We start from the raw sequence: 12,808 nt of genomic DNA, 5'->3' as shown, positions 1-12,808 counted from the left end.
CAATAATTACGGGCAGTTAAATCGCCACTTAGTTTCCGCCTTGGTACCTGAGTTTCGGTTGATCGGACCTGTAAACCCGGACGGAGGTAGTAGAGCCTAAGAGCCCGAGAGGTATCGGGGACTTGTCAGGAAAGAATCAGTATCTGATACGGTATCTGATAAGGATACGCTCGTTGTTGGAAGTATCTGTGTTTTTCTTGATGACAGCCTTTGAAGAAGCATGATCGATGGGCTAGCAGAACGAAAATTTGCTGCTACGTGCTCAGATTTAAAGTCTCCAACAGGGAGTTTTCACGTTGGAACCACAGCAGCGACCACCGGTGTAGCGGAAGACGCCATCGCCTTCCTCTCGGTGCCGGGCGTGGACACCACAGTCGATTGGGATTGCTCGACCAGACGTATCGTGGATTTGGGAAAAACTTTCCTGGAGCGTCGTCGGTGCTTCCTATTGAGAAAATTCCTTAAATGACACTGTTTTAAATGTTGTTTCCTTATTTGACACCGAAAAACTTTTTCTTCCTTATCCGACACCGTGTCTAAAATTTATGCCTTTTACGACACTTTTATTCATTTGGAGCCTTAACGATGTTAAATGACACCTGAAAAGACCTATTTACCCTTTATGTGATATGTGATTAAAATTGTTATGTGGTAGTTTAGCTTCATTATACGACTCTGTCTGGATGTAGTTTAGCTTCAGTAATTCCATATAATGATGTCGGCGGCGCATAATAAATTGCACGCGAGGACATGATGCGGACATGTTAGAGGGCACAGATCTCATGCAGCTCGCGGCGTGGCGCGCAGCGAGCGGCATGGGGCCAGCAAAATTGTAGCAGGCAAGGTGCGTGGTTCAGCTGTGCGGAGGCATACGGCGGCTGAGGGCAGCGCGTTTGGCAACGGGAGGGCGCACGGGTTAGCAGGGTGGCCGGTGTACATCAATACTAGTACATGGTACAGTACATACTCGATCGATAGTATACACAAGTCAGTACGATTAATATTGTAGTCAGTGCTTGTACTTTTTTATGTGAAAAAACCAGTTCCTGTACACGATCGATAGTAGTATACAACAAGTCAGTAAGTTAATAGAGTTGAGATTGAACGAAAGAAAATAAACAGGACCGACAAGATCATGTGCCCATCACCCGCCACGTGTGTTCGTGTTGTGGCCATCAGCCAGCCAGCGGGAGATCGGCTGCTTAGCTAGCTTCGTCTAGTACGTATAGCTTGGAAAATACTCTGAGCTAGCCTCGTACGTGTGTACGACGGAAACCACTTGGCTACAATGCCATCAAGGTTGGGACCAAGGCTCAAAACGAGTCAGACGGATACACACATACACGTAAAATTTTGATCACATATCACATGAAGAGTAAATAGGTCTTTTCATGTGTCTTTTAACACTATTAAGGCTTAAAATGGATGATAGTGTCATAAAGGGCATAAAATTTAAACTCTGTGTTAAATAAGGAAGACAATTTTTCTCAATGTCAAATAAGGCAACAAATTTTAAGACAATGTTAAATAAGGAATTCTCTCCTTCCTATTCCCGCCCTACGCGCTCGAAAGTGTGCTAACGCGTGAGTTTGGTGACGGTAGTTGGGCTGGCCCATTTTTCCGCTGATTTCTCTTTTTTTAAATGAAGGTTTAAGTTGAGTCCGACTTTGAATTAACGAAGCTATCAAGCCACCAGTATTACAACTGCACCAACTTACACAAACGTAAAAACAAAACAAAAATAAGAAAACTCACACGGCTAATACAAGGAGCACAGAAGAAACAACTCGAAGGCAGCAGCATAGGTGATGAGAAACATCGCCATGCTACAGCCATCGCCCTATGGTCAACCTACACCAACAGAACAAACTAGGGACTAGCAAGGAATGGTCCGCCGTGATTGAATCGTATTCACATCCACTCTTGGACGAACATGGACCGGACCACCATCTGAATCCGCCGCCGTAAAAGGCCCCTGTGCTCTCACCCTAAATCGGAGTGTGTCGCACAAGGCGTAAGGTCCAGCCGAAAAGCGATCGGTTTCAATAACGTGTGTATCTCGGAAACTTCTATGGCAAATCATCAAAGATACCAGCTCCCCAAGTTTGAAGCTTTCTGGTGCATTGGGGTCAGTGGGGTACAATGAGCCCCACGTGTAAGAGTGTGTGTTGTTGGCAGAGCTCTTCCTGGTGCATCGGGATCCTTGGGTACAATGGGGCCCACCTATAAGAGAGTGTGTTATTGGTTGAGAGTAACGCCACACCTAGCCGTAATGTGTCGGTCTATTTTTTCGGTTTGAAATAATTATTGCCTGTTTTTTTGCTTTTATTCATTTTCTATGTCTCTACGGGTGTTAATATTATTTTTGGTTTTTTTCCGTCTTTGTTTCCTCTTTCCTTTCATGTTTATTTTGTCTAATTATTTTTTCACATTTAATTAACAAATATTTGTTTAAACTCATGAATATCTAGAAAACTATGCAAGGTTGTCAGAATCGTGATTCTGAATCAGATCGAAGCTCCGATGGCAGGATCGCAAATCGTAGAATCATCACTATCAGGATCGTAAAAGCGTAGATTCTATGAACCAAAATCGTAGAATCCGAGGGGTTAGTTTGGATTGTAAAGTCGTAGAATCGTACAACAGAATCGCGATTCTGACAACCTTGAAACTATGGACATTTTGCAAAGTCCATGATTTTTTCCAAATTCATCAATATATTTAAAGTTCACTAGCATTTTTAAAGTGTGAATTTATTAATATGTTATTTTTTAAAATTTGCTAACATTATTCGAAATACATAAATATCTTTAAATTCACTTACATTTCTAGGCTAACTGTAGAATTGGACTAACTCCACCGTGAAAGGCTGGGACTCGGCCAGCTAGCCAGAAAGTCCTCTTGGCCAAGTTACCCAGACAAAAAAAAAACATATTAGTTACGGTTTCATGTAGTTCACCTTACTTTCTAGGCTGCATTTATGACGCGTTTGGTTGGAGCTCAGGTAATGTATTCACTGTCGTTCCCCGCAAAAAAAAAATGTATTCACTATTGTAATAAGAATACACTATATCAGATTAGTGGTAATTGAATACGAGGTGTGTTTGGTTCACGGAAGGGAGTAGAAAGCCCTGGCGAATGGAGATCGGCGGCGGAGGCGAATGGAGAGATGGCGATGGTACTCCTCATGGCGAGGGAGATCATTGTCGCTGCTGCTTGGTCCTTGTGGTGAAGAAAACGATCGAGCAGTGTTTTTTTTAGCATCAGTGCAGACACAAGCGCTCATATACACGCGCATACACTTATCCTTATGAACGCACACACGCACAGCCTATCCTTATGAGCACCTTCGAGAGACCGAGCCGGTAGGCGTCTCGTCGTCGACGGGAACGTCTCCTCCCACTGAAAGCGCATCGTCGGAAATACTGAAATAAATCCAAGAATAATGCAAGCACCAGGATTTGAAACCTAGTGGGTTGAGGATACCACTGTTCACCTAACCATCTCAACCACAGATTGGTTCGCACGATCGAGCAGTGTTATTAGATACCAGACTGTATCGGGTGTTTTTAGTTTTGTGAAAGACGGTTTGCGATTACACAGAAACTGAAACCGGCATAGCCGAAACAAACGCCGGCAACGTAATCGTGAGCCGGTGTATTGGAGAGACAGCAAGAATGTCACGAATCAAACACGCCGTAACGTCTTTACGCCGTAAATGCAACGGGTCCGCTAGTCCTACTAAAACTTGGGAGTATCATGTGTTTTACATTATTCTTTCACTAAATCTTTTGTTCATAAATCCACAACCGCAAGAGGAAGGGAGCTTTAATCAGAAAAGGAGGAAGGGAGATTTTTCCGAATGATTAGACGTTTTGACTTGAATCTCTTGACGTTGGGGCCCACAATGTAGCCAAAATCAATCGTATTTCTAGGTTGTTCGTGAACCGTGACAGAGACCAGTCAGATTAGCTAGAAGCCACCAGAATCTAACGCAATTACTTGTTTTGTCGTCTACAAACTTTTGTCTGTGATTTCTTGATACACACGGAACATACTTTCGTAACATATTTGGATTTCCAGAAAGAATTCATCTATGTTGAACAATTGAGATTTTCTTGCATATCTTAACTGACGGTGCCGATGGATCTAATCTTCACTCTTCTCACTCTGCACAATGTTTTTAGGATGCAAACCAATCTAATTGGATTGTTAGAGAGACGGTGGTATCCCAGCCCATTAGGATTCAAGTCCTGATGCTCACATTATTTCTAGATTTATTTTAGCTTTTCCGGCGATGCGTTTTCAGTGGGAGGATACGTTTCCGTCAATGACAAGGCGCCTATGATGACTTCTTAAATTTCAAGATGACATGCCGGCTAGATGCTCATAAGGATAGAGTGTGCGTGTGTGCGTTTATAGGAGTGAGTGTATACATGTATGTATAAGCGCTTGCGTGTGTACTCATGTTAAGAAAACAATTTTTTTAGGTACTCTGCAAAAAATTTCAAAATAACACCGTTCCTCACACGCAGCTGAGCCATGACATCACCGCGCGCGTCAGTTTCGCCATGCACCGCTTTAAAGTCGCAAACACCTCACCAGTCCTGATCAGCTTAGCCGAAGAAGAAACAACAATGGAGTTGGGTAGCTTCCAGTTCTTCTACGTCGCCGCCATCACCTTTCTCACCGTCTTTTTGCTCCACTCCTTCCTCGTCACCAAAAAGCGACCGCGGCGACGGCTGCCGCCTGGCCCGGCGCTGGCGCTACCGTTCCTTGGCCACCTTCCCTTCCTCAAGCAGCCGCTGCACGCCACTCTCACGCACCTCGCCGCGCGCTATGGCCCGGTCTTCTCCCTCCGCCTCGGCTCGCGCCCCGCCGTCGTCGTCGCCTCGGCGGAGGTCGCCAGGGAGTGCTTCTCCTCCGAGCTCGACGCCACGCTCGCCAACCGGCCTCGCTTCCCGTCCTTGAAGGAGGTCTCCTTCGACTACAGGGCGCTCACCGTCGCCAGCTACGGCGCTCACTGGCGCGCCGCGCGCCGCGTCGCCGTCGTGCACCTCCTCTCCGCGCGCCGCGTCGACCTCATGTCCGACGCGGTCGTCGCCCGGGAGCTGCGCGCCCTGGTGCGCCGCCTCGCGCGCGTCGCCGCCGGTGGCGCGGCGAGGGTGGAGCTGAAGCGGCGGCTGTTCGATCTCTCCCACAGCGTGCTCATGGAGGCCATCGCGCGGAGCAGGAACACCTACTCCGACGACGGAGCGGACATGTCCCGGGAGGCGCGGGAGATGAAGGACATCGTGGACGCCATCGTGCCGCTCGTCGGTGTCGCCAACCTGTGGGACTACCTTCCGGTGTTGCGCTGGCTCGACTGGCGAGGCGTCAGAAGGCGGCTGGCCGACGCAACGAGCCGGAGGAACGCCTTCATCTGCAAGCTGATCGATGCCGAGAGGCAGAAGCGGTTGAACGCTGCTGCGGATGCCGCCGACAAGCAGGAGGAGGAGCAGAGCATGATCGGCGTCATGCTCTCGCTGCAGAAGTCAGAGCCCGACGTGTACACGGACACTTTCATCGCCGCCCTCGTCGCCGTGAGTCTCTCTCGCAGCATCCATATATGCTTCCATTCAAGCTCTCTTCTTGATTATTTGACACTAATTTTTTCGTGTTTGGAATTGGATGAAAGAATCTTCTTGGCGCCGGGACAGAGACGACGTCGACGACGACGGAATGGGCGATGGCGCTCTTGCTGAACCACCCGGCGGTGCTGAAGAAGGCACACGAAGAGATCGACACGCACCTCAGCGGCGAGCCGGGCCGCCTCCTCGACAAGAAGGACCTGCCCCACCTTCCTTACCTCCACTGCATCATCAGCGAGACGCTGCGGCTGTGCCCCGCCGCGCCGCTGCTGCTGCCGCACGAGGCCGCCGCCGACTGCCGGCTCCACGGGTACGACGTCGCCGCGGGCACGATCGTGCTCGTCAACGCGTACGCCATCCACCGCGACCCGGCGGCGTGGGGACCGGCGCCGGAGGAGTTCAGGCCGGAGAGGTTCGAGCATGGCAGCGCCGATGGGAAGTTCATGATGCCGTTCGGGATGGGAAGGCGCAAGTGCCCCGGGGAGAGCCTCGCCATGAGGACCATGGGCTTGGTTCTTGGCACGCTGATCCAGTGCTTCGACTGGACAAGGGTCGGGGATGAAGAGGTCGACATGGCCGCGAGTTCCGGGACCGTCATGTTCAAGGCCGTCCCTCTGGAAGCTCTCTGCACACTGCGAGCCGGCATGGATACTCTTCTTCAGAAGCTGTAATAAACTTAAAAAATGGTACTGTACTAGAAGATATAATCGGCACAACGATATAAATGTGGGTGTTTACTACGCATTGCATAGCTGTGCCTTTCAGGAATACATATAGTCATGGCCGGTAGCATTTTGCAATTCAAATTCAAATTTTGAAAAATAAAAATCTTCCGGTAGCGGTTTTTCTCGGAGGCTAGCGGGAAAGCCGGTGTTCGACCGGTTTCAAAAAATCGTTCTGGATTATCAACTAAGTATGTGCCGTGCATGTGACCCGACTTAATTAATATAAGTAAAGAGACTGGTTTTTCAGATTCCGGGTGCCTAGGAACAGGGACGAAGCTAGAAAAAATCAGCACTGGTGTCAGCCAGTACCCACTACGTACTAAACTACAGCAGGGAGATATAAATAAAACATACAAATCCGAAGATAATACGAAGAATGAAAATATGCAATCAGCAAACAATATATGAGAAAAGCTTGCCATACCCAGTAAACTCAAGAAATCACTTACATACAAATTAAGAAGAAAAAAATCTAAGAAAAAAATGGCTACTTTGGAGTTAGATTTGTAATTTCGAGAAATAGATGAACAAACAAAACATATCAGGCTACCAAAAATGAATATCGTCAAGCGAAAATATAAAGTGACTCCAGACTCACATTTCCCTTCACGCCCTTTCACCTCTTTCTTTTACGAGAACATGAACTTTCACCTTCTTAAAGAGATCAGTCATGCCATCATTTGTAATGGAAGAAAATATATTTTTCCCCACATACGGAGTAGCAAATTAGTCAATCACTCATAATCTGCTCACCCATTTTGTTATGCAAAATATGGTTGCCAATATATTTTTTTTAAATCATCGACAATCAACAAAATTAGCACCAAATTTAGAAGTAGATGCACCAAATTTTGCGTATCTACGTACGATCATGGTGTACCTTGGAGGAAACAAGGACTAGGGGACTTCCGTCAGCGACTATATTGGATTAAAATTGTGTCGTTGCCGCTGCGGCCGCCCGCCCGCCATCAAAACAAACTGTTGTTGATTCGCACTTGTGTTGTTCCACTGAGAGGTGAGAGAGAGATTGGAGATTTCTACGGTTTTTTTTTGGGGTGCGAGAATTCAGGACCGAGGCGGCGAAGAGACGAATAGGCACATGGGACGTGCGACCTGCACGTACGGCCACGTATATCGGAGGCCAAGCAGCGATCAGATCAATGTTTTGTGGGCTTTGTGTTGGCTACTTATTACCTTTTTGTTTGCACGACTGTAAATCAGGCTGACACTTTGGGCCTGTGCTGCTTTTTAGCATCTGGGCTGGGGTCAATCGATTTTTCTGGCTGGGGTCAAATGTAAAACTTGTTAAGCGTGTTAGAAGTAACGTTGAACTGCACTGGTGTCAGTTGACACCAGTGCTTGTACGGGAGCTCCGTCCCTGCCTAGGAACCCCCTTATCTCTGCCGTCCGTACAGAGTAGGACGCCCCGAGATTTGTGTCACACACTGTAGCAACGGTGTCAATTAACAGGTCCAGTGGTTCATTAAGCGCGCGAGAATCGACAAGAATCAAACCAACCTGTGCCTACTCTAGCCCTGTTCTGCATGACATTTCGGCCGGCTGTGTCGGACAGTGTTTCAAACAAGTGACAAGACGTGTCGTCTGCAAACCACTCGGCCGTCGAACACATTTCCCCAATCCCACCCCCTCCACCTGCATTGAAAGCAACTTTAGCAATTTTAAATTGAAGATAGAATCCAGCGAAGTGTGAGAGAGAAAACGCTTTTTTTCTAATGATGAAGTGAGAGAGAACCTGCAAGTGTGCATGCAGGTGAGAGAAGGAGAGCGTGTCAGGAGAGAGAGCTTTTTTGTTGTTCATTTTGTCAGGAGAGAGCTAAGCCTGTGAGAGAGAAAGCGTGAGAGGAGAGAGAGATTCTGCATGCATATGAAACAACGGAGAGAGAGAGCATCCTGTCACTATGGCTGAGAAACGTCCTGTCAAACAATATACGTATATTGAACAGCGACATGTGACCACTGCAATGTCAAAAAGAAAAGACATGGGACCACTGCATGGGTCAGGGCCCAATAGACTTCCTCCTGCCAAACCTAGTTTTGCATGCTCCTCGTCTCGTCGCGGTTTTGTCTCCTTGATTACGCTGCTGCTGCTGCTGCAAAACGTCTGCAACTGGACAGACGCTGGCACGAATGTTATTGCCACTGGATGGCCGAGATAGGAGGGTGCCGGGACTCCCGGGTGTCATCACACCTTTCCCTATAAGTAAAATGTACTCCCTCCGTCACGGTTTAGAAGGCGCGCTTGGAAATTCTCTGTGACCTAGGTGGTTATCTATTGGTTGTGAGATGGGTTAGAAAATAGCATTCACACTATGCATGCATATAGAAATAGTATATAGGAGTATTAATTAGCTACTAGACATAAATACAATGCGCCCTAAACCTTGTCTATTGTGGAAACGCACGCAAATTTAACTGTGCCTTCTAAACTGTGACGGAGGAAGTAGTAGAGTCAACTGTTTATTAAATATACATTTGTGTATATTGAAAGCAGTTGACTCGGTACATTTTAGAGCATATGGTTCAAAATTTGGCGGTCCAAAATCGAAGATGTAAAATTTGGGCCGTCAAAAAGTTTGGAGCTCCGAAAAAAGCTCAACTCCAACAGATGGTCAAAATTGATGGTCCAAAAGAGCAAATCCAATAGATGATCCAAAATAAAGATGTAAAACGACATACTACTAGTCCATTCAATATAGTTCAAACATCAAATTGAACATAGTTTCATACATCAACTTCAACTACTACTTATTCAAACTACTAGATAAACTACTCCTCATCGGAGCTACGGAACTACTCCCAGAACTCCTCCTTCGTCGGGTCGTCGCACCCCTCCTCCTCCTCCTCCTCCGAGAAGTCTGCCCAGTCCTCCTCGGAAGAGCACTCGATGGGGATCACCGTCGAGGGACCGGCCTCATCCTCCTTCTTCGGCCCCTTATTCTTCTGCTCCGCCTCACCCTTCCAGTAGTACTCCATCTCGGCCTGGACGTACTCCGGATGCTCCCGAGCAAACCTCGCCATTGCCTCCTCATCGGTCTCGCCAGCACTGACGACAACCGACGGCTTCTTTGTCTTCTTCTTCTTCGTCGTGATCTCCTTCATGTTGATGCCCTGCGGCACAAACATCTCCACTTCCGCCCGACTCTTGATCTCTAGAAAGTTGAGGTGCGACCGAGGCCTCTCGGCACGCCACACCGCCACGTCGTAGGCACGCGCGGCCTCGTGGGCGGAGGGGTACGTGCCGATCCACCAATGCCTTCCGGCGTCGGAGAACTCCACACCCCAGCTGCCAGAGTGCTTCTGCCTCACGCCGAAGAAGCCCGACTTTCCCTTCGGCGTCTTCTTCGGCGCCATCGGGAGCGGCGTGCGGCCGGGGCGGTGGCGGACGGAGCCGGGCGGGGCGGATCTGCGGGGCGGCGGCGTGCGGGGTGGAGCTGCAGGGCGGCGGTGGTGGGCGGGGTGGTGGCGGAGCTGCGGAGCGGCGGTCGACGGGCTGCGGGGCGGGCGGGCGGGCGGCGACGCGGCGTGGAAACAGCGGCGGGCGGCGAGGCCGGATCCGCGGCGGACGGGCGGCGGGGCGGCGTGGAAACAGCGGCGGGCGGCGAGGCCGGATCCGCGGCGGGCGGGCGACGGGGCGGCGTGGAAACAACGGCGGGGGGCGGGGCGGCGTGCGGCAGGGTAACGGCGGGGTGTGGAGGCGGCCGCGGACGGGCGGGAGGTCATGGGCGGGCGGGAACGAAAATGAAGTGGCGGTTGGGCGTTCGCGGGCGGCGGCTGGTTTTGGACCAGATGCATCTCGTGATTGTAAGTGCATCTAGTGTCACCCCTAGTTGGTTTTAGAGTATTGATGACAAACCTGTTTGAGGGACTAATGTGTTTGTGAGAATTGCAGGATAGCACATGTAGTAGTCCCTCATTGATCCGGTTTACCTACCGGAGATGACCCCTAAAAATGTGTGAAGCCATTGAAGATAATGATGGTATGTGAAGATATTCACATTGAATACTATGACATGAGAAGACATCGCATGAAGTCTTTGGAGCGTGAAGACATAGTTGTTGCGTAGTTTCATTTTCTTCTTTGTTGAGTCATAGGAACCACCGTACTGTTAAGTGGGGTCCAAGTGAACAAAGTTAGAGTGACTAAAGTGATGCTCAACCAAATCCTAAGTCTTCGAACGAAGACAATGAGAGAAAATCTTATCGAGAGCTGGATAAGTCTGCTTTACTTGTAGCCCAAGTCAAGCTGCCGCGTGTGTTTAAAATCTGACCGTTGGAACACGTGTCAGTTCCTTAGTGACCCAGGGTCATTTCGGACAAATCAGGTCGGGTTGCCTAGTGTCTATAAATAGCCCACCCCTACACCATAAATTGGTGGCTCCTTAGAGTTAGTGCACGGCTTTTGTCGTTTGAGAGCAACCCACCTCGAAGCCTTTGAGAGAGAAATCCTTGCGAGGACAAAGCCCTAAACACCCAGAGCCAGAGAGTGTTAGGCATCACTGAAGTCTTTCTGTCTGTGTGATCTGAAGACTTGTTACACTTGAGGACTGTGAATCCTCCAGCTGGTTAGGCATCGCGTTCTGAGCATCCAAGAGTCATTGTGGATCGCCGGTGAACAAAGTCTGTGAAGGTTTGAAAGTCTACCTTGAAGACTTACCTGAGTGATTAGGCGAGGACTGTGTGTCCTTAGCTTAAGGGGAATAAGGTGAAGACACGGTCTTCTGAGTTGAATCTCAGCCTCCCTAATCAGACGTATAGTTGTCATAGCAACTGGAACTGGTCCAACAAATCCTTTGTCTTCACCAAGCAACTGGTTCTATCTCTTCCTTCTCTTTACTTACAGTTTGTCTTCGTGAAGTCATTGCCTGCTTGCATTATCTGTTTGACTTCACTGTGTGACTACTTGTTCTGATTGGCTTCATACTATCTTCCATCCTGATCCATACTGCCTAACTGCTAATAGTCTTCGTGCTTCCACTTCATTAAATACTTGAATATGGCTTGCCAAGTGTAGTCTTTCTTCCGCTGCATGTTAATAGGTTCATTTCTATCGTTTGTCTTCGAAACTTCCATGTTTTGAAGACAATCATAGAAATCGTCTATTCACTCCCCCTCTAATCGATAACTAGCACTTTCAATTGGCATTAGAGCAAGGTACTCCCTTCTTCTGTGTGATTCGGTTTAACCACCTGGAGTTTTAGCTATGTCGACTGCAGGGATAATCAAAGTCTCTGTTGCGTGCCCTGTCTTCGATGGCACTGATTACCCCTACTGGAAGAATAAGATGCGCACGCATCTTCAAGCCATTGATGTCGATCTATGGTATGTCGTCAAGAACAGCGTTCCCAAGTCTGGTGAAGGTCTCACCCGTGCTGATGTCAAGAAGTTCGTTCAACTGGATTCTACTGCCAAGAACATCATCTGTGGTTATCTGACCAAAGGACAGTATGGCCGTGTGAGTGCTCTAGAAACGTCGAAGCTAGTCTGGGACTGGCTCTCCAAGGTCAACGAAGGCGTCTCAACCCAGAGAGATCAAAAGATCGGTGTCCTTCGCAACATCTTCAACCGCTTCAAGAGAAACGATAATGAGAATGTTCAACTCACGTTTGATCGCCTCACTGACATCATAAATGAGCTTCATGCTCTCGGTGCTACTGAGATCACCAAGCATGAAATCGTCAAGACACTCATGAGATCACTTGACAGCTCATTTGACACCCTAGCCCTGATGATTCAAGAACGCCCTGATTTCAAGACACTTGATCCGTCTGACATACTTGAGAGGCTCAACACACATGAGTTTCAGCTTTCTGAGAAAAGAGATATCTACGGTCCCAACTACGGCCGAACTCGCGCTTTGAAGGCAAAAGTTGTTTCCTCATCTGAAGAAGAATCTGACTGCAGTTCTGGTGATCCTGAAGACATTGGAAAGGAGCTTGCTATGTGTCGGAGTAATGGGCCACGGGTAGGCCAACCCGAGCCCCATAACCTTTCAAGACATCGGGGCAGGCTGCGCCTCTCAAGACCACATGGCGAAGAGCCGCCTCCTAGGGAGTCTACGGCAAGGCGGCCTATTGCCCGCTCACGGCCGAGTCCCAGGGGCGACTTCCAGAGAAGCCGGCTTTGGGGAGTCGGCCGGCGACTCCAACAAACCGTGACCTCATTGAAGGGGACGGGGCAGGGGCGTGGCTACAATGAAGCCCACTCCCCGCCCCTTACCAAGGGCAGGCATGGCTACAGCACGCCGTACTTGGGAAGATCTCCCTGCGGCGTGGCACTGTTGCCCGGCCGGCCCTGACATCAGCACCACTATACCGGGTCCTGCGCCCACGACGGCTTGTCCGTACAGCCTGGAGGTAGCGGGGCCCACCAGTCAGCGAGACCTCGGGAGACGGCAGGAGAACCGCCAGTCAGACCCGTCGGGAGTCGGCCCGG

The 12,808-nt window shown here is 49.1% G+C and overlaps 1 protein-coding gene and 1 pseudogene across 1 annotated transcript; one reads left to right on the top strand and one right to left on the bottom strand.

Moving 5' to 3' along the window:
* The first annotated feature begins 4,598 nt into the window (after positions 1–4,598).
* LOC147987357 (cytochrome P450 81Q32-like) lies at positions 4,599–6,603 on the top strand. The gene is made up of 2 exons (XM_087545244.1): positions 4,599–5,582; positions 5,678–6,603. The coding sequence occupies exons 1-2, from the start codon at positions 4,638–4,640 to the stop codon at positions 6,299–6,301; spliced, it is 1,569 nt and encodes a 522-aa protein (XP_087401370.1). The 5' UTR covers positions 4,599–4,637; the 3' UTR covers positions 6,302–6,603.
* Positions 6,604–9,142: 2,539 nt separating this feature from the next.
* On the bottom strand, positions 9,143–9,727 carry LOC147987356 (ethylene-responsive transcription factor 5-like; annotated as a pseudogene).
* Positions 9,728–12,808: the final 3,081 nt, after the last annotated feature.

This window comes from Triticum urartu, chromosome 2A (genome assembly GCF_056163025.1).
Source record: "Triticum urartu cultivar PI428250 chromosome 2A, HENAU_Tu73, whole genome shotgun sequence".
Classification (NCBI taxonomy): Eukaryota; Viridiplantae; Streptophyta; class Magnoliopsida; order Poales; family Poaceae; genus Triticum; species Triticum urartu.
Note: the sequence above shows the minus strand (reverse complement) of the source record. Positions and strands in the feature narration are given on the sequence as shown.

Coding starts and splice junctions, on each gene's coding strand:
- LOC147987357 (XM_087545244.1), top strand. CDS start 4,638: ATGGAGTTGGGTAGCTTCCAGTTCTTCTACGTCGCCGCCATCACCTTT. Junction 5,583..5,677: donor TCATCGCCGCCCTCGTCGCC/GTGAGTCTCTCT, acceptor ATTGGATGAAAG/AATCTTCTTGGCGCCGGGAC.